General features: G+C 40.2%; 1 protein-coding gene across 1 annotated transcript in view; it reads left to right on the forward strand.

Annotated features, from left to right (window-relative positions):
* The first annotated feature begins 469 nt into the window (after positions 1-469).
* Positions 470-26,737, forward strand: part of HPGDS (hematopoietic prostaglandin D synthase) — a 37,937-nt gene continuing 11,669 nt past the window's right edge. The window contains exons 1-5 of the mRNA XM_061419652.1: positions 470-1,702; positions 2,381-2,562; positions 17,446-17,587; positions 22,339-22,431; positions 24,736-24,845. Coding sequence (XP_061275636.1) covers positions 17,455-17,587; positions 22,339-22,431; positions 24,736-24,845 — 336 coding nt within the window. The 5' untranslated portion in view covers positions 470-1,702; positions 2,381-2,562; positions 17,446-17,454. The remainder of the gene's footprint in view (positions 1,703-2,380; positions 2,563-17,445; positions 17,588-22,338; positions 22,432-24,735; positions 24,846-26,737) is intronic.

Here is a 26,737-nt window from a genome sequence, read left to right on the forward strand (position 1 = left end):
AGATAGCTCTAGGAAATTACTCCAAAGAGGTAGAGGGGGAAGGTCAGCATATATGTGATTTTGATGAAGGGAGAGTACATGTAATCAAGCACATATTTTTTGCAGAAACTTTCTGCTAGTCTTGTGAAGGTTACTGCTATTCACAAGGAGTAGTCACCACCAAGAAGGATGTTAGTGCTTTTCCGGATATGAGGAAATAAAAAGAATCTATCTGAAGACCTGTTCTGCCAGTATTCCCAGAGAAGAAAGTGCCTCATTTCTGCTCTCCAGCTTGAGTTCCTTTCAGGGGAGGGTTGAAAGTCACCTGCAGCAGCAGCACATGACTTAATCCCTATAGCTGTAGATGGCAATTGCCAATTTGTAGTCGCCATAGGGAAATCTTTCCCTCCAGTTTTACTTTAAACAAAGTGACCCTGAAACCAAGCTAAGGGCTCATGTACACACAGCACGGAAAGCCAAACTGACAGTGGGAGTTTGCAGGAAAGGAAGGCTTTATTGCAGGACATCAAGCAAGGGAGTGGGAGGCAGGCCTCAGATCTACTCCAGCTTGGTCTTTCGTTAGGCTTTTATTTTTTAAGGGAAAGAACCAAAAGGCTGGGATTAATTATTGCTTTGTGACACTTCTGTGACATTTCTTAATTGAAGTTTTGGGAGTCACAGGATGTCTCTGGCCAGGTGGTCCATGCTTTGGGGTCTGTTAGCTCACCTTGCCCTTGAGAAACAACCTGGGTTTGTGGATTAATTATGATAGCTTATTTAACTTATATTCAGAGTACATCATGAGAAATGCTGGACTGGATGAAGCACAAGCTGGAATCAAGATTGCTGGGAGAAATATCAATAACCTCAGATATGCAGATGACACCACCCTTACGGCAGAACGTGAAGAAGAACTAAAGAGTCTCTTGATGAAAGTGAAAGAGGAGAGTGAAAAAGTTGGCTTAAAACTCAACATTCAGAAAACCAAAATCATGGCATCCAGTCTCATCACTTCATGGCAAATAGATGGGGAAACAGTGGAAACAGTGACAGACTTTACTTTTGGGGGCTCCAAAATTGCTGCAGATGGTGACTGCAGCCATGAGATTAAAAGATGTTTGCTCCTTGGAAGAAGTTATGACCAACCTAGACAGCATATTAAAAAGCTGAGACATTACTTTGCCAACAAAGTTTTGTCTAGTCAAAGCTATGGTTTTCCAGTAGTCATGTATGGATGTGAGAGTTGGACTGTAAAGAAAGTTGAGCACCGAAGAATTGATGCTTTTGAACTGTGGTGTGGAGAAGACTCTTGAGAGTCCCTTGAACAGCAAGGAGAACCAGTCAGTCCATCCTAATATTCAGGAAATCAGTCCTGGATATTCATTGGAAGGACTGATGCTGAAGTTGAAACTCCAATACTTTGGCCACCTGATGCAAAGAACTGACTCATTTGAAAACACCCTGATGCTAGGAAAGATTGAAGGTGGGAGAAGAGGACGACAGAGGATGAGATGGCTGGATGGCATCACCGAATCAATGGACATGAGTTTGAATAAGCTCTGGGAGTTGGTGATGGACAGGGAGGCCTGGCATGCTGCAGTCCATGGGGATGCAAAAAGTCAGACGCAACTGAGCTGAACTGAACTATGATCGTGATAATAGCCATCTTGGTATACTAAAAATATTATCAACAACAGCGATCTTAGTCATCTGACTCTGGTTGGTGAGTATTCTGTTAGGACAATATTGAGGTCAGAGGGGACAAGAAGGGGAATACAGTTTTAAACCAAGAGATTAACTACAAACTCAGTCAAGGACCTTGGTTAGGGGGATTTAGTTTCAGCCCTTATAACAGTGCAAGTGAAATATACTACCTGCAATGAGAATTTAGAGAGCCTCTTTTAAAATATGACTTGAAAAAAAAATTAAAAAATGACTTGTGGGGAAATATACACTGGGACATTCATCCAATGACATGCTGTTCATGGAGCTTACGTAGCACTGGGGGAGGATGAACACAAACAGATTAAATACGTTGTGTTGCCAGACACTGTGATGAATAAACACAGAGCAGGTAAAGGAAGAGGTTGTTTGAGGAGGGTTCTGGGGAGGAGGTGGTCAGCCAAGGACTAGCGGAGGACTCACCAAGGAGAGCTAGTGAGGTGAGGAGCAAGCTGTGTATACATCTGTAAAGAGGGTTTACTCACTCTCAAATTTTCTTTTTCTCTTGGGACCTATGGTTCTTTTTCTTTAAAAAAAAAAAAGACTTTAAAAATAAACGAACATGTAGCAATAGACAGCTGTAACTTTGACTTTACTAACTGTATGCAAATAACTCAAGTTATTTATATAAGAGATCCTATAAAATGCCAAGAATAACTGGAAGTCTTTATACTTTTAGGCGGGCACATTTCATCTAAGAAATGAAGGAAGAGACTTAGATGGAAGTAAGTCACTTCTCTCACTGGCTTGTGACCAATGATCTTGATCACTGTGGCTTGATCTTACTCTTCATATAAACCCAAATGCAGTCATACATAAGAGCATAGACGATACTAGAAACTCCACAGAGACACAGCCCAAGTAAGTGATATGACTGAACTGTACAGAGATTAGAAATGATATAATCTTCTCTCTTCATTTTAGGTTTATTTTTATTACTGTCATATTCTGTATGTGTCTGTCTTATGCCCTGTTTTTAGATTGAACTGTAAAATTGTTAATTCTTTATTTGTAAGCATCTATCCATCAAAATTACTCTCCAAATTCTATCCCATTTTCAAATAATCTGTTTAAATCTTTAAAGTGCTTAACCAAGTATTTGAATCTTAGCCTCCTTTGCCAGAGAGCTGAATTTGGATGTTGTTATTTTTCTAGCAGAGACATTAGAATTTTTGAGACTCTGTTTTACTGTACTCTTACAGCAATATACATATTAGAATAAAGACTTAGTTAAAATTAAATGGATTTATAAAGATAGTTTGTATTTTCAATGACTGCATGAAAATTGCTTCTGGGATTAAATATTTCTGTATTTTGTTGTTAATCGGCTAAAATGTATCAGTATTACATAAAGTAAAAAAGAGCTACAAACCTAGGAGAAAGAAAGGAAATACCAGTGTAGAATTTTTCAAAAGCACTACTATTTTCTATGTATTTAATTTCTAAACAAGTTTAGCAAATATCAAAAGCTGTATTTTCTTTTGCACTTAATGGCTACATTCATATGAGTGTTTATGTGGGTAACTAATACCCATCCAGGGTATTAGTTAGTCATCCACCCCTATGTTCTTTAAGAATCTTTATATCTTATTTTTTAAAAAGAAGCTGAAGTAAGCTTTTTGTTTATCTGCCGAATCAGGAACTTCTCATGACTTGGTGTGGAGTGGGAGAAAAGCAGCAGTTAGTTTCTAGGTGTACAGGAGAAGCTTAAGGATGATCAAACGTTTTCCTTCTTGTTTCTAAATCATTTCAGGAAATAAATGCAGCTTCCCCTAACACAGAATGACTATGACAGGGCTCAGAGATGAAGCTAACAGGAAATAAGTGACCAGCATGACACTGGAATTTGCATAGGCCCATTAAATCATATTCAAGTCTACAATACACCTGGGTGTTATTTCCATGTATCATGTGAAGTCAGGGTCTAATTATGTGTTATCTTTCCTCTTTTGTCTCCCAAACATTTTAGCCTACTCCTGTTATGAAGCCCACTGTAATATCTTGTCTCTCATATATCTGAGGTTCTGTCTCCAGACTCTGTGCATCTCCCTTTATCTAGGCCTGAACAAACATCACATTACCATAATTACATGGCTTTTTATATGTCTTGCTATCTGGTAGGTCAAGTTCTCGCCTCTATTCTCTTAAATTTTAGGGGACTATTTTAGTCCTTTGCATTTCCATTTGAAGTTTAGGATCAGGTTTACCTCTAGAGTCTCTTGGATTTTGAATATGGGCAAGCATTTGATTGTAAAGAAGGACAATTTTGTCTCTTCCTTTCTACTCCTTACGTATGTTTCAAGCAGGTTCCTCCAACCTCCCATCCTGTGTAGAGGATTTTATTCCCTTTTATTCTGAAAAATATCCTGGGGGCTTTCCCAGTGGCTCAAATGGTAAAGAATCTGCCTGCAATGCAGGAGACCTGGGTTCAATCCCTTGTGGGGAAGATCCCCTGGAGGGCATGGCAACTCACTCCAGTATTCTTGCCTGGAGAATTCCATGGACAGAGGAGTCTGGCTGGCTACAGTCCATGGGGTCACAAAGAGTCAGACACGACTGAGTGAGTAATCATTCACTTTTTCTTTCTGAAAAAAGCTAAGGTCTAGGCTGCCCAATTGGAGAAAGCAATGGCACCCCACTCCAGTACTTTTGCCTGGAAGATCCCATGGATGGAGAAGCCTGGTAGGCTGCAGTCCATGGAGTCCCTAGAGTTGGACACAACTGAGCGACTTCACTTTCACGTCTTCTTCTCCTGCCCTCAACCTTTCCCAGCATCAGGGTCTTTCCCAATAAGTCAGCTGTTCACATCAGGTGGCCAAAGTATTGGAGTTCAGCTTCAGCATCACTAATTCCAATGGGTATTCAGGGGTGATTTAAGATTAACTGGTTTGATCTCCTTGGTACTTTACACACAGTATTTTCATTGCCATCTTACAGGTAAGGAAAGTAAAGTGAGGAACACTGACTTGCCCAAGGCCATTCAGATAGTAAGTGGTTGGCTCACTCCAGAACTACTCACTCTCTTCCATTACCTTCTCTACCCTGAACTTGATCCTCACTGCATCCCTTGGTGGGGGCGGGGGGGATGTGTTTTAAGTTCAACCTTTTACTTCATTATCCTTATGAAATAAAGGCTTTAGCAAAGTGAGATAATTGTTACAGTTGAGTTCAGTCACTCAGTCGTGTCCGACTCTTTGCAACCCCATGAATCACAGCACGCCAGGCCTTCCTGTCCATCACCATCTCCCAGAGTTCACTCAAACTCACGTCCATTGAGTTGGTGATGCCATCCAGCCATATCATCCTCTGTCATCCGCTTTTCTTCCTGCCCCCAATCCCTCCCAGCATCAGAGTCTTTTCCAATGAGTCAACTCCTCACATGAGGTACCCAAAGTACTGGAGTTTCAGCTTTAGCATCATTCCTTCCAAAGAACACCTAGGACTGATCTCCTTTAGAATGGACTGGTTGGATCTTCTTGCAGTCCAAGGGACTCTCAAAAGTCTTCTCCAACACCACAGTTCAATAGCATCAATTCTTTGGTGCTCAGCTTTCTTCACAGTCCAACTCTCACATCCATACATGACCACTGGAAATACCATAGCCTTGACTAGACGAACCTTTGTTGGCAAAGTAATATCTCTGCTTTTCAACATGCTGTCTAGGTTGGTCATAACTTTCCTTCCAAGGAGTAAGCGTCTTTTAATTTCATGGCTGCAGTCACCATCTGCAGTGATTTAGGAGCCCTAAAAAATAAATTCTGACAATGTTTCCACTGTTTCCCAATCTATTTGCCATGAACTGATGGGACCAGATGCCATAATCTTTGTTTTCTGTATATTGAGCTTTAAGCCAACTTTTTCACTCTCCTCTTTCACTTTCATCAGGAGGCTTTTGAGTTCCTCTTCACTTTCTGCCATAAGGGTGGTGTCATCTGCATATCTGAGGTTATTGATATTTCTCCCGGCAATCTTGATTCCAGCTTGTGCTTCTTCCAGCCCAGCATTTCTCATTATGTACTCTGCATATAAGTTAATAAGCAGAGTAACAATATACAGCCTTGACATACTGCTTTTCCTATTTGGACCAGTCTGTTGTTCCATGTCCACTTCTAACTCTTGCTTCCTGACCTGCATATAGGATTCTCAAGAGACAGGTCAGGTGGTCTGGTATTCCCATCTCTTTCAGAATTTTCCACAGTTTATTGTGATCCACACAGTCAAAGGCTTTGGCATAGTTAATAAAGCAGAAATAGATGTTTTTCTGGAACTCTCTTGCTTTTTCCATGATCCAGCAGATGTTGGCAATTTGATCTCTGGTTCCTCTGCCTTTTCTAAAACCAGCTTGAACATCTGGAAGTTCACGGTTCACATATTGCTAAAGCCTGGCTTGAGAATTCTGAGCATTACTTTACTAGCGTGTGAGATGAGTGCAATTGTGTGGTAGTTTGAGCATTCTTTGGCATTGCCTTTCTTTGGGATCGGAATGAAAACGGACCTTTTCCAGTCCTGTGGCCACTGCTGAGTTTTCCAAATTGGCTGGCATATTGAGTGCAGCACTTTCACAGCATCATCTTTCAGGATTTGGAATAGCTCAACTGGAATTCTATCACCTCCACTAGCTTTGTTCGCAGTGATGCTTTAAGGCCCACTTGACTTCACATTCCAGGATGTCTGGCTCTAGGTGAGTAATCACACCATTGTGATTATATTGGTCGTGAAGATCTTTTTTGTACAGTTCTTCTGTGTATTCTTGACATCTCTTCTTAATATTTTCTGCTTCTGTTAGGTCCATACCATTTCTGTCCTTTATCGAGCCCATCTTTGCATGAAATGTTCGCTTGGTATCTCTAATTTTCTTGACGAGATCTCTAGTCTTTCCCATTCTGTTGTTTTCCTCTATTTCTTTGCATTGATCACTGAGGAAGGCTTTCTTATCTGTTCTTGCTATTCTTTGGAACTCTGCATTTAGATGCTTATATCTGTCCTTTTCTCCTTTGCTTTTTGCTTCTCTTCTTTTCACAGCTATTTGTAAGGCCTCCCCAGACAGCCATTTTGCTTTTTTGCATTTCTTTGGGGATGGTCTTGATCCCTGTCTCCTGTACAATGTCACGAACCTCATTCCATAGTTCATCAGGCACTCTGTCTATCAGATCTAGGCCCTTAAATCGATTTCTCACTTCCACTGTATAGTCATAAGGGATTTGATTTAGGTCATACCTGAATGGTCTAGTGGTTTTCCCTACTTTCTTCAACTTAAGTCTGAATTTGGTAATAAGGAGTTCATGGTCTGAGCCACAGTCAGCTCCTGGTCTTGTTTTTGCTGACTGTATAGAGCTTCTCCATCTTTGGCTGCAAAGAATATAATCAATCTGGTTTCGGTGTTGACCATCTGGTGATGTCCATGTATAGTCTTCTCTTGTGTTGTTGGAAGAGGGTGTTTGTTATGACCAGTGCATTTTCTTGGCAAAACTCTATTAGTCTTTGCCCTGCTTCATTTCGTATTCCAAGGCCAAATTTGCCTGTTACTCCAGGTGTTTCTTGACTTCCTACTTTTGCATTCCAGTCCTCTATAATGAAAAGGACATCTTTTTTGGGTGTTAGTTCTAAAAGGTCTTGTAGGTCTTCATAGAACTGTTCAACTTCATCTTCTTCAGCTTTACTGGTTGGGGCATAGACTTGGATTACTGTGATATTGAATGGTTGCCTTGGAAACAAACAGAGATCATTCTGTCATTTTTGAGATTGCATCCAAGTACTGCATTTTGGACTCTTTTGTTGACCATGATGGCTACTCCATTTCTTCCAAGGGATTCCTGCCCACAGTAGTAGATATAATGGTCATCTGAGTTAAATTCACCCATTCCAGTCCATTTTAGTTTGCTGATTCCTAAAATGTCGATGTTCACTCTTGCCATCTCCTGTTTGACCACTTCCAATTTGCCTTGATTCATGGACTTGACATTCCAGGTTCCTAGGCAATATTGCTCTTTACAACATTGGACCTTGCTTCTATCACCAGTCACATCCACAGCTGGGTATTCTTTTTGCTTTGGCTTCATCCCTTCCTTCTTTCTGGAGTTATTTCTCCACTGACCTCCAGTAGCATATTGGGCCCCTACTGACCTGGGAAGTTCCTCTTTCAGTATCCTATCATTTTGGCTTTTCATACTGTTCATGGGGTTCTCAAGGCAAGAATACTGAAGTGGTTTGCCATTCCCTTTTCCAGTGGACCACATTCTGTCAGACGTCTTCACCATGACCCGCCCGTCTTGGGTTGTGCTACGGGCATGGCTTAGTTTCATTGAGTTAGACAAGGCTGTGGTCCTAGTGTGATTAGATTGACTAGTTTTCTGTGAGTATGGCTTCAGTGTGTTTGCCCTCTGATGCCCTCTTGCAACACCTACCGTCTTACTTGGGTTTCTCTTACCTTGGACATGGGGTATCTCTTCACAGCTGCTCCAGCAAATCGTAGCTGCTGCTCCTTACCTTGGATGAGGGGTATCTCCTCACTGCCCCTCCCCTTGACCTTGAACATGGAGTAGCTCCTCTAGGCCCTTCTGCACCTGCGCACCCACCACTCTTTGGATGTGGGGTTGCTCCTCTCGGCCGCTTCCCCTAACCTCGGGCGTGGGGTAGCTCCTCCCAGCCGCCACCCCTGGCCTCGGGTGTGGGGTAGCTCCTCCCAGCCACCGCCCCTGGCCTCGGATGCGGGGTAGCTCCTCTCTCATATCAGCAGTATATTGTTACAGATATACTGATAAATGCTATCAGGGAAAAAATATGTTCTTCTACTTTAGATTTTATTGTAAGTTTCCTTATGTTTCATTGGCCATGAAAACATTTACTTGGAATTCCTCTTGTTAGTCTTTCTGCAAAAGCTTATAACATATAGAAAGGATTTTTAGAGTCAGTATATGCTTCCAACAGTTTTTATCTTTAGTACTTACTGGTTTTGTGTTATAAAATGTGCACATATATCTTAAAAAATAAAAGTCTTCAAGTTTGGAGTTTTATAACAAGAAAAAATTAAGAAACCAGACTTTTGCTTGGTAGAAAATATAACTATGCAAGTGACTATAGAAATGTGATGTTAAAGTACAGCTTCACTGATGAGTTATGACTGTTGAAAGCATGTTCTTGAAAGCAAGATAAGCATTTGTCAGATGTCCATGGGCCTTGCCAAGTTTTAGATGTAAAGATATATTTGCAGAGAAATATAGACAGCTACCAATTCATGCTAGGAATTTTTAAATGTCTTCTTTACTTGAATTAAATACAATGTAAAAGTTTGATTTTGCAGAATTAACAACAACCCTCTCATTTTCATGTAGAATTATGTGATATTTGACCAAATGAGAAAAGATTATATTTAATTTAAAATGTTGATCCTATGGACAAATATGAATCTATATATACATATAATGTTCATAAGAAATTCATAATGTCCTCAGGAGCATTGACTAATAGCATAAAAATCAATTCAAATACCATGAAATTGTCCGGGAATGTTTAACTGTAGGATTCCTGTGTGCTGTTTCCTATATCTCTTGACCCCTCTGTTCCTTATCAGTACCTGTCAGGAGCGAGAGGAGTGGCAAGCCACTCCCATGACTAAGATAATAGAAATTGGATGCTTGCATAGGATTTCCTACATTCAGATCAGATCAGATCAAATCAGTCGCTCAGTCGTGTCCGACTCTTTGCGACCCCATGAATCGCAGCACGCCAGGCCTCCCTGTCCATCACCAACTCCCGGAGTTCACTCAAACTCACATCCATTGAGTCAGTGATGCCATCCGGCCATCTCATCCTCTGTCGTCCCCTTCTCTTGCCCCCAATTCCTCCCAGCATCAGAGTCTTTTCCAGTGAGTCAACTCTTCACATGGGGTGCCCAAAGTACTGGAGTTTCAGCTTTAGCATCATTCCTTCCAAAGAAATCCCAGGGCTGATCTCCTTCAGAATGGACTGGTTGGATCTCCTTGCAGTCCAAGGGACTCTCAAGAGTCTTCTCCAACACCACAGTTGAATAGCATGAATTCTTTGGCACTCAGCCTTCTTCACAGTCCAACTCTCACATCCATACATGACCACTGGAAAAACCATAGCCTAGACTAGAAGAACCTTTGTTGGCAAAGTAATGTCTCTGCTTTTGAATGTGCTATCTAGATTGGACATAACTTTCCTTCCAAGGAGTAAGCGTCTTTTAATTTCATGGCTGCAGTCACCATCTGCAGTGATTTTGGAGCCCAGAAAAATAAAGTCTGACACTGTTTCCACTGTTTCCCCATCTATTTCCCATGAAGTGATGGGACCAGATGCCATGATCTTTGTTTTCTGAATATTGAGCTTTAAGCCAACTTTTTCACTCTCCACTTTCACTTTCATCATGAGGCTTTTGAGTTCCTCTTCACTTTCTGCCATAAGGGTGGTGTCATCTGCATATCTGAGGTTATTGATATCTCTCCTGGCAACCTTGATTCAGGCTTGTGTTTCTTCCAGTCCAGCATTTCTCATGATGTACTCTCCATAGAAGTTAAAAAAACAGGGTGACAATATACAGCCTTGACGTACTGCTTTTCCTATTTGGAACCAGTCTGTTGTTCCATGTCCACTTCTAACTGTTGCTTCCTGACCTGCATACAAATTTCTCAAGAGGCAGATCAGGTGTTTTGGTATTCCCATCTCTTTCAGAATTTTCCACAGTTTATTGTGATCCACACAGTCAAAGGCTTTGGCATAGTCAATAAAGCAGAAATGGATGTTTTTCTGGAACTCTCTTGCTTTTTCCATGATCCAGCGGATGTTGGCAATTTGATCTATGGTTCCTCTGCCTTTTCTAAAACCAGCTTGAACATCTGGAAGTTCATGGTTCACCTATTGCTGAAGCCTGCCTTGGAGAATTCTGAGCATTACTTTACTAGCGTGTGAGATGAGTGCAATTGTGTGGTAGTTTGAGCATTCTTTGGCATTGCCTTTCTTTGGGATCAGAACGAAAACGGACCTTTTCCAGTCCTGTGGCCACTGCTGAGTTTTCCAAATTGGCTGGCATATTGAGTGCAGCACTTTCACAGCATCATCTTTCAGGATTTGGAATAGCTCAACTGGAATTCCATCACCTCCACTAGCTTTGTTCGTAGTGATGCTTTCTAAGGCCCTCTTGACTTCACATTCCAGGATGTCTGGCTCTAGGTCATGATCATACCATCGTGATCATCTGGGTCATGAAGATCTTTTTTGTACAGTTCTTCTGTGTATTCTTGACATCTCTTCTTAATATCTTCTGCTTCTGTTAGGTCCATACCATTTCTGTCCTTTATCGAGCCCATCTTTGCATGAAATGCTCCTTTGGTATCTCTGATTTTCTTGACGAGATCTCTAGTCTTTCCCATTCTGTTGTTTTCCTCTATTTCTTTGCATTGATCGCTGAAGAAGGCTTTCTTATCTGTTCTTGCTATTCTTTGGAACTCTGCATTTAGATGCTTATATCTTTCCTTTTCTCTTTTGCTTTTTGCTTCTCTTCTTTTCACAGCTATTTGTAAGGCCTCCCCAGACAGCCATTTTGCTTTTTTGCATTTCTTTGGGGATGGTCTTGATCCCTGTCTCCTGTACAATGTCACGAACCTCATTCCATAGTTCATCAGGCACTCTGTCTATCAGATCTAGGCCCTTAAATCGATTTCTCACTTCCACTGTATAGTCATAAGGGATTTGATTTAGGTCATACCTGAATGGTCTAGTGGTTTTCCCTACTTTCTTCAACTTAAGTCTGAATTTGGTAATAAGGAGTTCATGGTCTGAGCCACAGTCAGCTCCTGGTCTTGTTTTTGCTGACTGTATAGAGCTTCTCCATCTTTGGCTGCAAAGAATATAATCAATCTGGTTTCGGTGTTGACCATCTGGTGATGTCCATGTATAGTCTTCTCTTGTGTTGTTGGAAGAGGGTGTTTGTTATGACCAGTGCATTTTCTTGGCAAAACTCTATTAGTCTTTGCCCTGCTTCATTTCGTATTCCAAGGCCAAATTTGCCTGTTACTCCAGGTGTTTCTTGACTTCCTACTTTTGCATTCCAGTCCTCTATAATGAAAAGGACATCTTTTTTGGGTGTTAGTTCTAAAAGGTCTTGTAGGTCTTCATAGAACCATTCAACTTAACCTTTCAGCTATACTGGTTGGGGCACAGACTTGGATTACTGTGATATTGAATGGTTTGCCTTGGAAACGAACAGAGATCATTCTGTCGTTTTTCAGATTGCATCCAAGTACTGCATTTCAGACTCTTTTGTTGACCATGATGGCTACTCCATTTCTTCTGAGGGGTTCCTGCCCACAGTAGTAGATATAATGGTCATCTGAGTTAAATTCACCCATTGTAGTCCATTTCAATTCACTGATTCCTAGAATGTTGACATTCACTCTTGCCATCTCTTGTTTGACCACTTCCAATTTGCCTTGATTCATGGACCTGACATTCCAGGTTCTTAGGCAATATTGCTCTTTACAGCATCAGACCTTGCTTCTATCACCAGTCACATCCACAGCTGGGTATTCTTTTTGTTTTGGCTCCATTCCTTCATTCTTTCTGGAGTTATTTCTCCACTGATCTCCAGTAGCATATTGGGCACCTACTGACCTGGAGAGTTTCTCTTTCAGTATCCTATCATTTTGCCTTTTCATACTGTTCATGGGGTTCTCAAGGCAAGAATATTGAAGTGGTTTGCATTCCCTTTTCCAGTGAACCACATTCTGTCAGATCTCTCCACCATGTCCCACCCATCTTGGGTTGTCCTACGGGCATGGCTTAGTTTCATTGAGTTAGACAAGGCTGTGGTCCTAGTGTGATTAGATTGACTAGTTTTCTGTGAGTATGGCTTCAGTGTGTTTGCCCTCTGATGCCCTTTTGCAACACCTACCATCTTTCTTGGGTTTCTCTTACCTTGGGCATGGGGTATCTCTTCACAGTTGCTCCAGAAAAGTGCAGCCATTGCTCCTTACCTTGGACGAGGGGTATCTCCTCACTGCCGCCCTTCCTGACCTTCAACGTGGGATAGCTCCTCTAGGCCCTCCTGCGCCCACGCAGCCACCGCTCCTTGGACGTGGGGCTAATTTCCTACATTAGCCTTTCCAAATGGTGAAAGGGATTATCTATGACCCTCTTTTGATATGGATTGCCTTTTGGCCTTATGGCCTCTATTGCTCCTTGTTTCCTTGGTAACTTGTAAAACCTGGTCTTTTGATCTTTATCTGAAGAAGCTACCTTGTAATACAGTATATATCAGTTCAGTTCAGTTCAGTTGCTTAGTCGTGTCTGACTCCTTGTGACCCTATGAATCGCAGCATGATTCGCAGCACGCCAGCCCTCCCTGTCCATCATCAACTCCCGGAGTTCACTCAAACTCACGTCCATCGAATCAGTGATGCCATCCAGCCATCTCATCCTCTGTCATCCACTTCTCCTCCTGCCCCTAATCCCTCCCAGCATCAGAGTCTTTTCCAATGAGTCAACTCTTCACATGAGGTGGCCAAAGTACTGGAGTTTCAGCTTTAGCATCATTCCTTCCAAAGAAATCCCAGGGCTGGTCTCCTTCAGAATGGACTGGTTGGATCTCCTTGCAGTCCAAGGGACTCTCAAGAGTCTTCTCCAACATCACAATCTAAAAGCATCAATTCTTCAGTGCTCAGCCTTCTTCACAGTCCAACTCTCACATCCATACATGACCACAGGAAAAACCATAGCCTTGACTAGACGGAACTTTGTTGGCAAAGTAACGTCTCTGCTTTTGAATATTCTATCTAGGTTGGTCACAACTTTCCTTCCAAGGAGTAAGCGTCTTTTAATTTCATGGCTGCAGCAAAGAAATAGAGGAAAACAACAGAATGGGAAAGACTAGAGACCTCTTCAAGAAAATTAGAGATACCAAGGGAACATTTCATGCAAAGATGGACTCAATAAAGGACAGAAATTGTATGGACCTAACAGAAGCAGGAGATATCAAGAAGAGGTGGCAAGAATACACAGAAGAACTGTACAAGAAAGATCTTCACGACCCAGATAATCACGATGGTGTGATCACTGACCTAGAGCCAGACATCCTGGAATGTGAAGTCAAGTGGGCCTTAGAAAGCATCACTACGAACAAAGCCAGTGGAGGTGATGGTATTCCAGTTGAGCTCTTTCAAATCTTGAAAGATGATGCTGCGAAAGTGCTGCACTCAATATGCCAGCAAATTTGGAAAACTCAGCAGTGGCCACAGGACTGGAAAAGGTCAGTTTTCATTCCGATCCCAAAGAAAGGCAATGTCAAAGAATGCTCAAACTACCGCACAGTATATATCAGATCAGATCAGCATTCAGTCGAGTCCGACTCTGCGACCCCATGAATCACAGCATGCCAGGCCTCCCTGTCCATCACCAACTCCCGGAGTTCACTCAAACTCACGTCCATTGAATCAGTGATGCCATCCAGCCATCTCATCCTCTGTCGTCCCCTTCTCCTCCTGTCCCCAATCCCTTCCAGCATCAGAGTCTTTTCCAATGAGTCAACTCTTCACATGAGGTGGCCAAAGTACTGGAGTTTCAGCTTTAGCATCATTCCTTCCAAAGAAATCCCAGGGCTGATCTCCTTCAGAATGGACTGGTTGGATCTCCTTGCAGTCCAAGGGACTCTCAAGAGTCTTCTCCAACATCACAGTTCAAAAGCATCAATTCTTCGGCGCTCAGCCTTCTTCACAGTCCAACTCTCATATCCATACATGACCACCGGAAAAACCATAGCCTTGACTAGACAGACCTTTGTTGGCAAAGTAATGTCTCTGCTTTTGAATGTGCTATCTAGGTTGGATATAACTTTCCTTCCAAGGAGTAAGCGTCTTTTAATTTCATGGCTGCAGTCACCATCTGTAGTGATTTTGGAGCCCAGAAAAATAAAGTCTGACACTGTTTCCACTGTTTCCCCATCTATTTCCCATGAAGTGATGGGACCGGATGCCATGATCTTCGTTTTCTGAATCTTGAGCTTTAAGCCAACTTTTTCACTCTCCTCTTTCACTTTCATCAAGAGGCTTTTTAGTTCCTCTTTACTTTCTGCCATAAGGGTGGTGTCATCTGCATATCTGAGGTTATTGATATTTCTCCCGGCAATCTTGATTCCAGCTTGTGTTTCTTCCAGTCCAGCGTTTCTCATGATGTACTCTGCATAGAAGTTAAATAAGCAGGGTGACAATATACAGCCTTGACGAACTCCTTTTCCTATTTGGAACCAGTCTGTTGTTCCATGTCCAGTTCTAACTGTTGCTTCCTGACCTGCATACAAATTTCTCAAGAGGCAGATCAGGAGTTTTGGTATTCCCATCTCTTTCAGAATTTTCCACAGTTTATTGTGATCCATACAGTTAAAGGCTTTGGCATAGTCAATAAAGCAGAAATAGATGTTTTTCTGGAACTCTCTTTTTCTATGATCCAGCGGATGTTGGCAATTTGATCTCTGGTTCCTCTGCCTTTTCTAAAACTAGCTTGAACATCAGGAAGTTCATGGTTCACCTATTGCTGAAGCCTGGCTTGGAGAATTTTGAGCATTACTTTACTAGCGTGTGAGATGAGTACATAAAGCATCCTTGTTCCACCAGAGACTTGGGTCCCTGTGTCCTTCTCTCTCTTTCTCTCTATTTTTGGCTGATTCCCTGGAGCGCAGAAGCTAGCTGCGTAACCCAGGGAATATTAGCCTCTTTCTTTCTTTCACTTACTTATCGTTGACTCTGGATCACCAGGTTCCAGTCCAGTTAAAGGACCCCAACATGAAATGCTTTTCAAATAAAAACTCCAATTAAGAACAACACTTCCACTCTAAGAGCTATTTTTGTTCTTTTCAGATTTTAAACAAATAGACCAAGGCATCCTAACAATTACATTTTGTATCCTGCATAAATGTGGATCCTTTATTTTGCTTATGTAAAATTTTTTTCAGAAAGATATGTATTACTTTTCATTTTTATCCACTATTTTTTTTGTTCTCATATATTTCCCACTATTTCTAAGCTCAATATTTCCAAGAAACTTGGAAAACAACCTCATTGTTCTGAGGGGCACTTAATTTAGTGCCCCAATGTGGATTTCCTATATGCATATTTCATCCCAAAGGAATTTGGGGCTGGAAACCTTGGAATTTTCATTAGTTTAGTGAATTCTTTAGCGAACATTCCCTCACATACTGATGTGTGGTATGTGCCACATTTCACTTGGGTGGGGACTCGACTAGCTAATGGAAGTGGACAGGACGCGGACTGTAGGGTGACTCTGTCTCTTACAAGGAGCGCCACCTCCACAGCATCTAGATATGAAAAAACCTGGGCCTAGAGAAATAGATTTGCTAGAAATTGACATCACTGTTTCCTGGATCCGGAGGGGGTCTAGATAAACAATCAGACAGTTATTCCCCATCAGGATTCCCACAGATAGACTGATTTGTGTTTTATCTTTTATGTGAAGTGATTTCAGATGGAACTTTGCATTCCAAATTCAGCCAACTTTTTATCTAATATTCCATTCATATCTCTGAAAGACTTCCTTAGTAGAGAATACACTATTTAAGCTCAGCACTTTAAATAAATAAATGCTATTTATTATTTTTATTTAATTAAAATTTTGTGTGTTGTAATCATGGTGTTTATTCTTGAGTAGAATGAATTCAAAATTATTAACAGCTAAAAATTCAGTGTCTAGCTTTGTGCTAAATTCTGTACATGTGTTACCTCATTAAATCTCCAAATCTATATTAGTATCTCTATTATAAAAAGTGGACTGTGAAATTTGGAGATACTGCTATGTTGACTCAGCCAAAGGCACACAGAAACTAAGTGGAAAAATGAAAATGTGTTTCAGTTGCCTAATCATTATAAGATTGCAATACATTCTACTATTAGTGCTTATAATTACAAAATGTTTATAGACAATAGAAATGAAATTGTACAAATTACAAAAAACTCACAAAATTATGACGACCTCCATCTAACCAATATAGCCTGTTTTAGCAAACTTCCTGAAATGTAAGAAATATTTGTGTCTTTCTTCTTAGCTCCTCTGCAGAGGGAATAAAGAAATAAGCTCACCATCATCCCATCCCAACAGAGGTCCCCAATATGGGGTCTGTTTGTATGGAAGCAACACAATAGAACTCAGCAGTATGGATGCAGTAAGAGAAGAGAGCAGTTATTTCCCCTAGTCTTCCCTTCCTTCAGGAAAAAGCAACGGGGTGGGGGAAATCACAGCATGACAAATCGACATGCTGGTTTACATGCCTCGTGTGTACCCTGCCCTTGCAATCCTTACCCAGCTGTCCCCACAAACTCAGCTGTGTCACCAAAGCAAACAACAAAGCAGATGTCAAACACCATTCATTACAAGTGTCTAAAGGCAGAAGAAGAAAAAAAATCCTAAAATGCAAAGTTTTTGACTCCATTCTCCAAAGTTTGATGTATAGGTACTCTCTGATATCTTTTTATAAATAAAACCTGGATTTGGTTATTTCACTGAAATGTTCCAGCTAGTTCTTAAAGAGAGTCAGGATCTTATTTCTATCAAATCTTCCCCATATATTATTAAGTTAATGATTTATAATTCTGGTTTTGAAATATCCTCTAATGTCTCCGGTTATCTCAGACGATGTCATAAATTTTTCAAAAAGTCCTTCAAGAAAAGTTGAAACATCTCTAGAGAGCTGTTAAAATAATTGCTCTATTTCACTCTTTCCAGAATCACACCATGCCAAACTACAAACTCATTTATTTTAATATGAGGGGGAGAGCAGAAATTATTCGTTATATATTTGCATATTTGGACATAAAATATGAAGACCACAGAATAGAACAAGCTGACTGGCCTGAAATCAAGTCAAGTAAGTAGCATAAACATTGTTGATGGAAATGTGTGAAGAGGAAATGTTTCTAGAACCTTTTGTCTCTCCTCAGGGGGAAAGAAAATATAAAGGTTTTTAGATCTTATGTAGCTTTACTTTTAAACAGCAGTTCAGGCAAGTTAAATAAATGCTATGTGACCCAGAAAATTTCCTACTTGCGGTGAAAACACACACTTGACAGAGGGAGCAGATCAAAATAACTGAACATAAAGCTCCATCAGAAGAGCTGAAATGGAGGAACACAGAAGTTAAACTTTTGACCATTGGAATTGACTGGGCTTGCTCAGCTATCAATAGCATTTGGACAATGGGTCAGATAAGCTGCTTTAACAGGAAACCAAATGGCTTAAATAACAAGGACATAAATTATATCACATAACTGAAAATCCAGAAGGCCAGGGTCCAAGGATGGCTTTATTCAGTTTTCCCCCTCACTGTGTTGGCTGAATCATGAAGCTCTAGCAATATATTTGCTGAAATTCCAGCCTGGCAGTGTTGAGCAGCAATCTTGAGAGGTTATAGGAGAAAACTTAACACTGCTCCCTTAGGTGTTCCCAGAAGGAAAAAAAATTTTCCCAGGAGACCTCAGCAAACCTCTCATGTCTCACTGGCTCAGGCTGGTCCATGTGCCCATTTCTGAACCAATCACTGGCAAAGAGGGGTAGGAAGAACCTTAGAACTATTGAGTCCATCTCTGAAGTAGGAGATGGAAATTGTTTTCATCTCTGAAGATGTCAAGATAGTGTAGAAAGAAAACAACTTAAAAAAATATACCATCCTCAGAGAAAAGAGAAGATATTCTATACAACCTAAAAGGAATGTTCAGAGACAAAATTTTCTTCAGTTAATGTCTTATACAAACAGACAAATAAAATGATGAAAAGTAAATCCTCCAGAAAACACAACAGGGAAAAAATGAAAAATAAGAGAAAAATAAGGACAATTGAGAATCAGTCAGTTTAAAAGGTGCAACATTTCCATGAAATTCTGGAAAGGGAGAACAGAAAGTAGAGGGGAGGAAAACTTTTAAAAGAAACTTCCTTATACAAAACTGAAATTATCTCCATATGGCTTTCACATATTGGTCTTGGAATTACCATTTAAATAAGGGAGAACAAATTTTTTTTCTCTCACATCCAATTATTTGAAGAAATTTAGAATCTTTAAAACATCAGAGAGAAAGCCATTGCTGTGTAGACAGTTCAATGAAAATGATCTGAAGATAAAGACAGTCTTTGGCTGAATCCAGAACCAAGTCCCCAGGTAACTCATGCACGTGTATCTCTGTTTAGATATCAACTTTTGGAACTTCCTTGATTGTTTCTCTGATTATTGTGAAATTAAGTCCAACCTTCCCTGCCTTCTTTATTTAGACACTGATTCCTATAGACTGAGATATGCAATCACATGTAGGTTCAAGGGACAACTGTCTGCTCTTCCTGAAGAGGAGATTTATTTATTTGTTTCCCCTGGTTTGGGTTTCCTCACCACCCAAGTAGAACAGGCTCCTGCTAGACTCTGCTATTTTACGTGTGGCACCTATGGGGAAACACAATGTTCCAGACATGAGAACAGCACACAGTAGACTGGGACGATCACTCCTGGCACAAGTTGAGACATTTTTCTAAGACATTTTACCAAGATCACAGTAGCTATTTTGGCAGCTACTGAGGCTTTATGTTCAGCATCACTAAATCTCTTAAAGCTTTTTGACAGGTGTTCCTGTTAAGTTACAACTCCAACACCCTGAAATTATTTCTTTCTGGAACCAAATAAAGGACTTCGTATTTGTCTTCTTAAATTTCTTCTTGTTAGATGCAGCCCTGTATTCCAACTGTTGGCAATCATCCCAAGCTTGGCTCAAAGGCTTCCAGTAGCTGAATGCTTACCATCTCATAAGAAAACACATTCCACTGTTAACAGTTCCAACGGTAAAATATTCTTGATCTTGAGTTAAAATATGCCCTTTAAAATTTTCTTTTTGGAAAAAGAATTTTTTTTTTGGTTCTGGTTCTGCATTTTAGAGATAGTTAGAATAAGTAAGATTTTTCTTTCCATTTGACAGTTGTGCCATATTGGAGATGGCTTTTATGTTCCATTTAGTTTGTTCTGTCTCCTTCAGTGAATAGTGTGAAGTTCTTAAGCCAATCCTCATATAATGTGATTTTCAGACCCTTTCTAACTTGGATACTATCCTCTGGGGTTGCTCTGAGTTTTAATATCTGTCTCAAAACATGGCTCTTAGAACTAAAAACAGCTGAGCAAGAGTTCCAACTGACCTCAGTTTGGATCTCACCTTTACCAGGTGTGTGACCTGGGCTTTTTGTATAACTTTTCCTCATTTATAAAACAAGATGGTAGTTAATACCTACTTCATAGAGCTGTTGTAAGTACCTGAAGACCTAATGGGCATGTTCGATATTTAGTACAATGACTAGCACAAGGGAAAAACCCCCAAAATGCTAGGCATGTTATTTATTCTTCATCATATGCTTCAAATAAGGCATCACAATTTGTGCCAGCTTTATTTGGGACTTTGTTTTGCTTACCGAGTCTCTTAAACACCTAGAACAGTAAGAGGCATGCAAGGTTTTTATTCTCGGTGTGAACTGTAGTTCAGGCACTATTCAGTGCATATGAAAGACACTTGAAGGCTGATGCTAGCGGTTGAATTAGGGTTGTGGGATTATAAGTGGCACTTTATTCTTTTCCCTCATTCCAAAATAATTTTATGCCCAAACCTAAGGTGGCTCAGTGGTAAACAATCCAGCTGCAATACAGGAGATGATAGTTCAATCCCTGGGTCAGGAAGATCCCCTGCAGGAGGAAATGGCATCCCACTGCCGGTATTCTTGCCATGGACAGAGGAACCTGGCAGGCTACAGTCCTTAGGGTTGTAGAATCAGACACGACTGAAGCAACTGAGCAAGCAAGACACAGGTAGGGAAAATCGTGATTAATTCATATGGCAAAGTGCACGCTGTTCAAAAGATGGTGTTTTATTGATTTAGAAAGATTTAAAAAGGTATTATCAGGGACCTTCCTGGCAGTCCAGTGGTTAAGACTCGGCGCTTCCATGGCAGGGCATACAGGTTTGATCCCTGGCTGGTGAACTAAGATTCCCCCAGGCTGCACGGTGCAGACAAGCAGGGAAAAACAGAAGTAAAAAAAAGAAAAAAGGAAAGGTATCATCTAATGAAAAAACAAGTGGTTTACACACATTCTGTACATTATGATTCTATATTTATATGTATGCATGTGTGCTCAGTTGCTCAGTCGTTTCCGACTCTGCAACCCCACTAACTGTAGCCTGCCAGTCTCCTCTGCCCATGGAATTTTCCAGGCAAGAATACTGGAGTGGGTTGCCATTTGCTACTCCAATTTACATGTATATGGGAAAGCAATTAAAATGTTAAAATGGTTATAATTTTGTGGTAGAATTTGTATTTATCTTCAACTTAGAATGTTTCTGTAATAAAGAATAAAAATTACTTGCTGACAAAAATATAATAGGTTTCGATAAGAAAACAAAGTAGGACTTACAGAGAAATATTAATACACGTTCTCTGAGTCTGTTGTATATTTGTACAAATATGTTTGTTGCCTTACTATATACTTCAAAGCCCCTCATCAGAATCAGCGTTTGGCTAAATTCCTTACCATAACTCAATTATCAAAACACTCCATATTCCTCAGACTATGGTTTTAAAGAATAATTTATATAATCTCAGAAGACTGAAAAATTAATGAGACTTTAAAAGAGAAGTTTTTAAAAAAAATTATACAGTAAGTATGTGAGATAATGTATCTAAGCATTGATGTAAACCTGGATTTTAGACCCAGTTCTGTCACTAACTCTATAGCAGTTCTTCTAACAACTCATTCCACCCCCCCTTTTTAAAAAAATTTGAAGTATAGTTGCCATACAATGTAAGTTGCAGATGTACAATATAGTGATTCACAATTTTTAAATGTTATAGTCCATTTATGGTTACTATAAAATATTGGCTATATTCCCCACTTTGTACAATATATCCTTGAAGCTCATCTTATACATAATACTCTGTCCTTCTTACTTCTCCACCCCTATATTGCCTGTCCCCTCTTTCCTCTCTCCACCGGTAACCACTGTTTGTCCTCTGTATCTGTGAGCCAGCTTCTTTTTCTAACAAGTTTTTTTTTTTAACTTGTGAAATGTAAAGATTCCACTAACCCCCAACCAGGGACTAGATTCAGGAAGACGGTTTTTCTGTAGACCAGGGTGGGGGTGGTGATGGTTTTGGGGTGCTTCGAGTGCATTACATTTATTGTGCACTTTATTTCTATTATTATTACATCAACTCAGGTCACCAGGATTAGATCCCAGAGGTTGGGGACCCCTGCACTAGATAGGCTCCCTGGTAGCTTAGAGGGTAAAGAATTTGCCTGCAATTTAGGAGACCTGGGTTTGATCCCTGGGTACGGATGGTCCCGTGGAGAAGGAAATGCAACCCACTCTAGTATTCTTGCCTACAGAATTTCATGGAGAGAGGAGCCTGGCACCGGGCTCAGTCCATGGGGTCACAGAGAGTAGGACATGACTGAGTAACTAACAATATCCCTTACAGAATAAATATTCAAGAATTCTGCGATGTTATTCTCATGCTTTGTTTCCACAATTATCGGTAAAACAAAAGTATTATGACTTGATTTTGTTCTGGAAGTTGATTATTTGGTTATTTTATTTTAAGCTCTTCCATTTGGCAAAATCCCCATTTTGGAAGTTGATGGACTTAACCTTCACCAGAGTCTAGCAATTGCAAGATACTTGACCAGAAACACAGGTAATATATTCTTTATGTTTAAGGTTCTTGATAACTGAAAAATGCATGGCATATATTTACTATTCATTTAGCAGCTCTATTACTGAATGAGATTAAACTATACAGTGCAAGGGATAACGGGATTAAATGCCAAGTTAGTATAAATATACCAGCTCTATCAGTTTCATTTTCCCTGAGTTCCCTAGACAATTAATTTTATCTTATATTGCCCAGTCTCTCCTGCCCCACACCTCCTTGTTCTCAATCCCTTCTTGGAATATAGCTGAAAAATTAGACAGATGTATCTGAACCCAAACTTTTGCTAGAGTGCATATCTTAAGTTATCAGAAATTAACAGGAAATACATGAGGCATCAGTTCAGTCTTGTTCAGTCGTTCAGTTGTGTCTGACTCTTTGCAAGCCCATGGACTGTAGCATGCCAGACATCCCTGTCCATCATTAACTTGGAGCTTACTCAAACTTACCCATCAAGTCAGTGATGCCATCCAACCATATCATCCCCTTATCCTCCCACCTTTAATCTTTCCCAGCATCAGGGTCTTTCCCAATGAGTCAGTTCTTTGCAGCCTGTGGCCAAAGTATTGGAGTTTCAGCTTCAGCATCAGTCCTTCCAATGAATATTCAGGACTCATTTCCTTTAGGATTGACTGGTGTGATCTCCTTGCAGTCTAAGGGACTCTCAATAGTTTTCTCCAACATCACAGTTCAAAAGCATCGATTCTTCAGCACTCAGCTTTCTTTATGGTCCAACTCTCACATTCGTACATGACTACTGGAAAAACCACAGCTTTGAGTAGATGGACCTTTTTGGCAAAGTAATGTCTCTGCTTTTTAATATGTTGTCTAGGTTGGTCATAGCTTTTCTTCCAAGGAGCAAGCGTCTTTTAATTTCATATAATATACCATGTCATTAATATACAAACCCAGGTTGTTTCTCAAGGGCACGGTGTGTTAACAGATCCCTGAGCATGCACCACCTGGCCAGAGACATCCTGATTCTCAAAACCTCCATACCTTCATTATCCATTTCTCTCTTGATGGACTCTTAGGTTGCTTCCTTATCTTGGCAATTGTACATAACACTGCTTTAACACTGGGGTGCATGTATCTTTTCAAGTTAAGAGTTTTTATCTTTTCCAGATACACGTCCAGGATTGGAACTGGTGAATCATGTGGTAGTTCTATTTTCAGTTTTTTGAGAAACCTCCCTGCTGCTCTCCACAGTGACCACACCTATTCCACCAACAGTGTAGGAGGGTTCCTTTTCCTCCATATCCTTGCCAACATTTGTTATTTATGTTCTTTTTGATGACAGCCATCCTGACAGGAGTGATGCGATACCTCATCATGGTTTTCATTTGCATTTCCCTGATGCTTAGTGACGCTGAGCATCTTCTCATATGCCTGTTGGTCATCTGCATTTCGTCTTTGGAAAAATGTCCATTCAGTTCTGCCCATTCTTTAATTGGATTCTTTTTGATGCTGAATTGTATGAACTGTTTATATATGTTGGGTATTAATCCCTTATAGATCATATCATTTGAAAATATTTTCTCCCATTCAGCGGGTTCTTTTCATTTTGCTAATGTTTCCTTTGCAGAAATGCAACCAATTCAGCATGCTTCTACACAGAAGCATTTTAAATTGACACCAATGAAAATATATTTAGGAAGACCAATGATTCCTTAGCAAAATGTTGATCAAATGGCAGAAAAAAACAAAACAAAACCAAGCTATCTGTATTATTTTAAACTTATAGTTTCTAGAAAGCAAACACATGCTCTTGACAAAAAACTATCTGTACAAGTAGGAGTAATTCTTTCTACGAGATAAATGATAATATATGTATAGGTTGTTTACTGTAGTATTGCTTGTACTAGCAAAAGACTGGAAACAAACCTAATCAGTTGAGGCTAGTTAAGTAAATAGTGGCACTTCCACTTAAAGGAATCCTATGTGCCTGAAAAAAGGGCAAGGATGCCCTTAAAGAACTTGTAGGAAAAACTAGGATACATGGGGAGAGGTGCATGCTGAGTGGGATACGTATTCTTATTTTCACTAAGAAACAATAGAATAATATAAGATAAATGAATGAAAATGGTTACCAATATGATAGGTAGGTAAGGAACAAAATGAAGTGAATGGGAGCAGAGGTGGAAGTTACTTTTCACTGGATACTTTTACTGTATACTGTTCAGAATTTTTGAACCATATGAATATGCTGCCTTTTACAAAAAAGCTTTACAATGGTAAATTAAATTGAGCATATTCTTGGGCATAAAATGTCCTCTCTCTATTCCGTAGATTTGGCTGGAAAAACAGAACTTGAACAATGTCAAGTGGATGCAATTGTGGACACACTGGATGATTTCATGTCTCGTTTTCCTTGGGCAGAGAAAAGACAAGATATAAAAGTAATGTGATCAGTTTGCTATTAATCATATCCATTTGCCAGATGTTATGTTAGGTGCTTTTAAACGTTCCTTTTTATCAAAGTAAAACATACCTCTAGTTTTAAAATATCAAGTTATAGTAAAAAGTTTAAAACAAAGTACTACTGTGATTCCTGCCCCACCTCTTTGTATTAACCCTTCCTCAGGGGCAGCCCTCGCTTTAACACTTTTATCTGTTTCTTTAGGATTTAGACATCTCCATATAGGATGTGTAAATATGGCTTTCTCTGATTCACAAATTTTAGTTTTGATAGACTTATGAGACTAATGAGAATCTATCTCCTACATAGTCATTCTGATTCCCTTCTTCCAAACTCCTAATATTAAAATTTTGTGGTGAAATCGACAGTCATTACATTACAATGCCTATGAAAATAGTGTGCAGAACTGTGCCTGTATTTCCTTTCTCCCTTTCCTCTAAGGAGTAATTGCCTTTTTTCATTTGCTTCTTTTTCACTTTTATTGGTGAACCTTCCCACACTACCCAATAGCCTACCAATACTGTATTCCGCAAAGTCAATGATATCAGATAATCTGTTGTTTCCATTATTTCCTTGGAGATATCCAGCCAGAGATTGTCATTCTCCTTTGTAGAGCTGTCTAGGTTTTTGCACAGCTTTCACCATTGGACTTCCCTTCACTGCCATCCCAGGAACATCTTTCTCTTGAGCTAGAGTCCTGTTTCCTGGATGCTTTCCTCTGTTTTTATTTACTCCTTTGTTTACTTGAGGCACATCCCCAGTATTCATATCTTTTATCATCAAGGCTGCATCATTTTAAATATTGGAAACTGTTATCCTCATTTTCCAGATGAAGAAATGGAGGTTCAAGTAGAAGTGTAAATAACTTGCCTAAGGTTATTTAGCTGGTAAGTGGTACATGTAGAATTCAAATCCCAGACACTGTGGCTCAGGCTCCACGTTCTTAACCACTGAGTGTAATGTCACAGGGCCAGCAGCCATTCAAAACAGCTGTGCAGGAATATTTATTATGTACATGTTATAGCTTAAATAAAGTGAAAGGGTTAGTTGCTCAGCTGTGACCACTTGTGACCCCATGGACTGTAGCCCGCCAGTCTCCTTTATCCATGGAATTCTCCAGGCAGGATACTGGAGTGGGTAGCCATTCCCTTCTCCAGGGCATCTTCTCCACCCAGGGATGAAACCCAAGTCTCCTGCATTGCACACAGATTCTTTACCATCTGAGCCACCAAAGAAAAGCTACAGCACAGAACAAATGGCAGTCTTATTAGTTTACTTAAGCATATTTACTTGGAGAAGGAAATGGCAACCCACTCCAGTATTTTTGCCTGGACAATCCCATGGACAGAGGAGCCTGGTGGGCTACAATCCATGGGGTCACAAGAGTCGGACATGACTTGGTAACTAAACCACCACCACCACCACCATTTATTCTAAATACCGTTTGATTAGGACCCTCTGATTTAAACAGAGATATTTGGAACATAAAAGTATTCACATTTACTGGTTCCTTGATATAAATATAAGGTGTGTGGGGAGACACCCACACATGCATATATACACACACATACTTGACTAACCAGAGCAAAGTGTTAAATAAAGGCTCAGCCTTGATGATAGAAACACATTTGGGCTCTAGAGTTAGACTGCCAGGCTTGAACCCTGATTCTCTTTTTACCAGTTGTCACTTAACTCCCTATCAAATTTTCATATTCAATGTCTGTAAAGTAGGGATAGCATACAATCTACTTTGAAGTATTAGTCACTCAGTCATGTCCGACTCTTTGCAACCCTGTGAACTGTAGCCTACCAGGCTTCTCCATCCATGGGATTCTCTAGGCAAGAATACTGGAGTGGGTTGCCATTTCCTTC

The sequence above is a fragment of the Bos javanicus genome, chromosome 6 (genome assembly GCF_032452875.1).
Source record: "Bos javanicus breed banteng chromosome 6, ARS-OSU_banteng_1.0, whole genome shotgun sequence".
NCBI classification, from domain to species: Eukaryota; Metazoa; Chordata; class Mammalia; order Artiodactyla; family Bovidae; genus Bos; species Bos javanicus.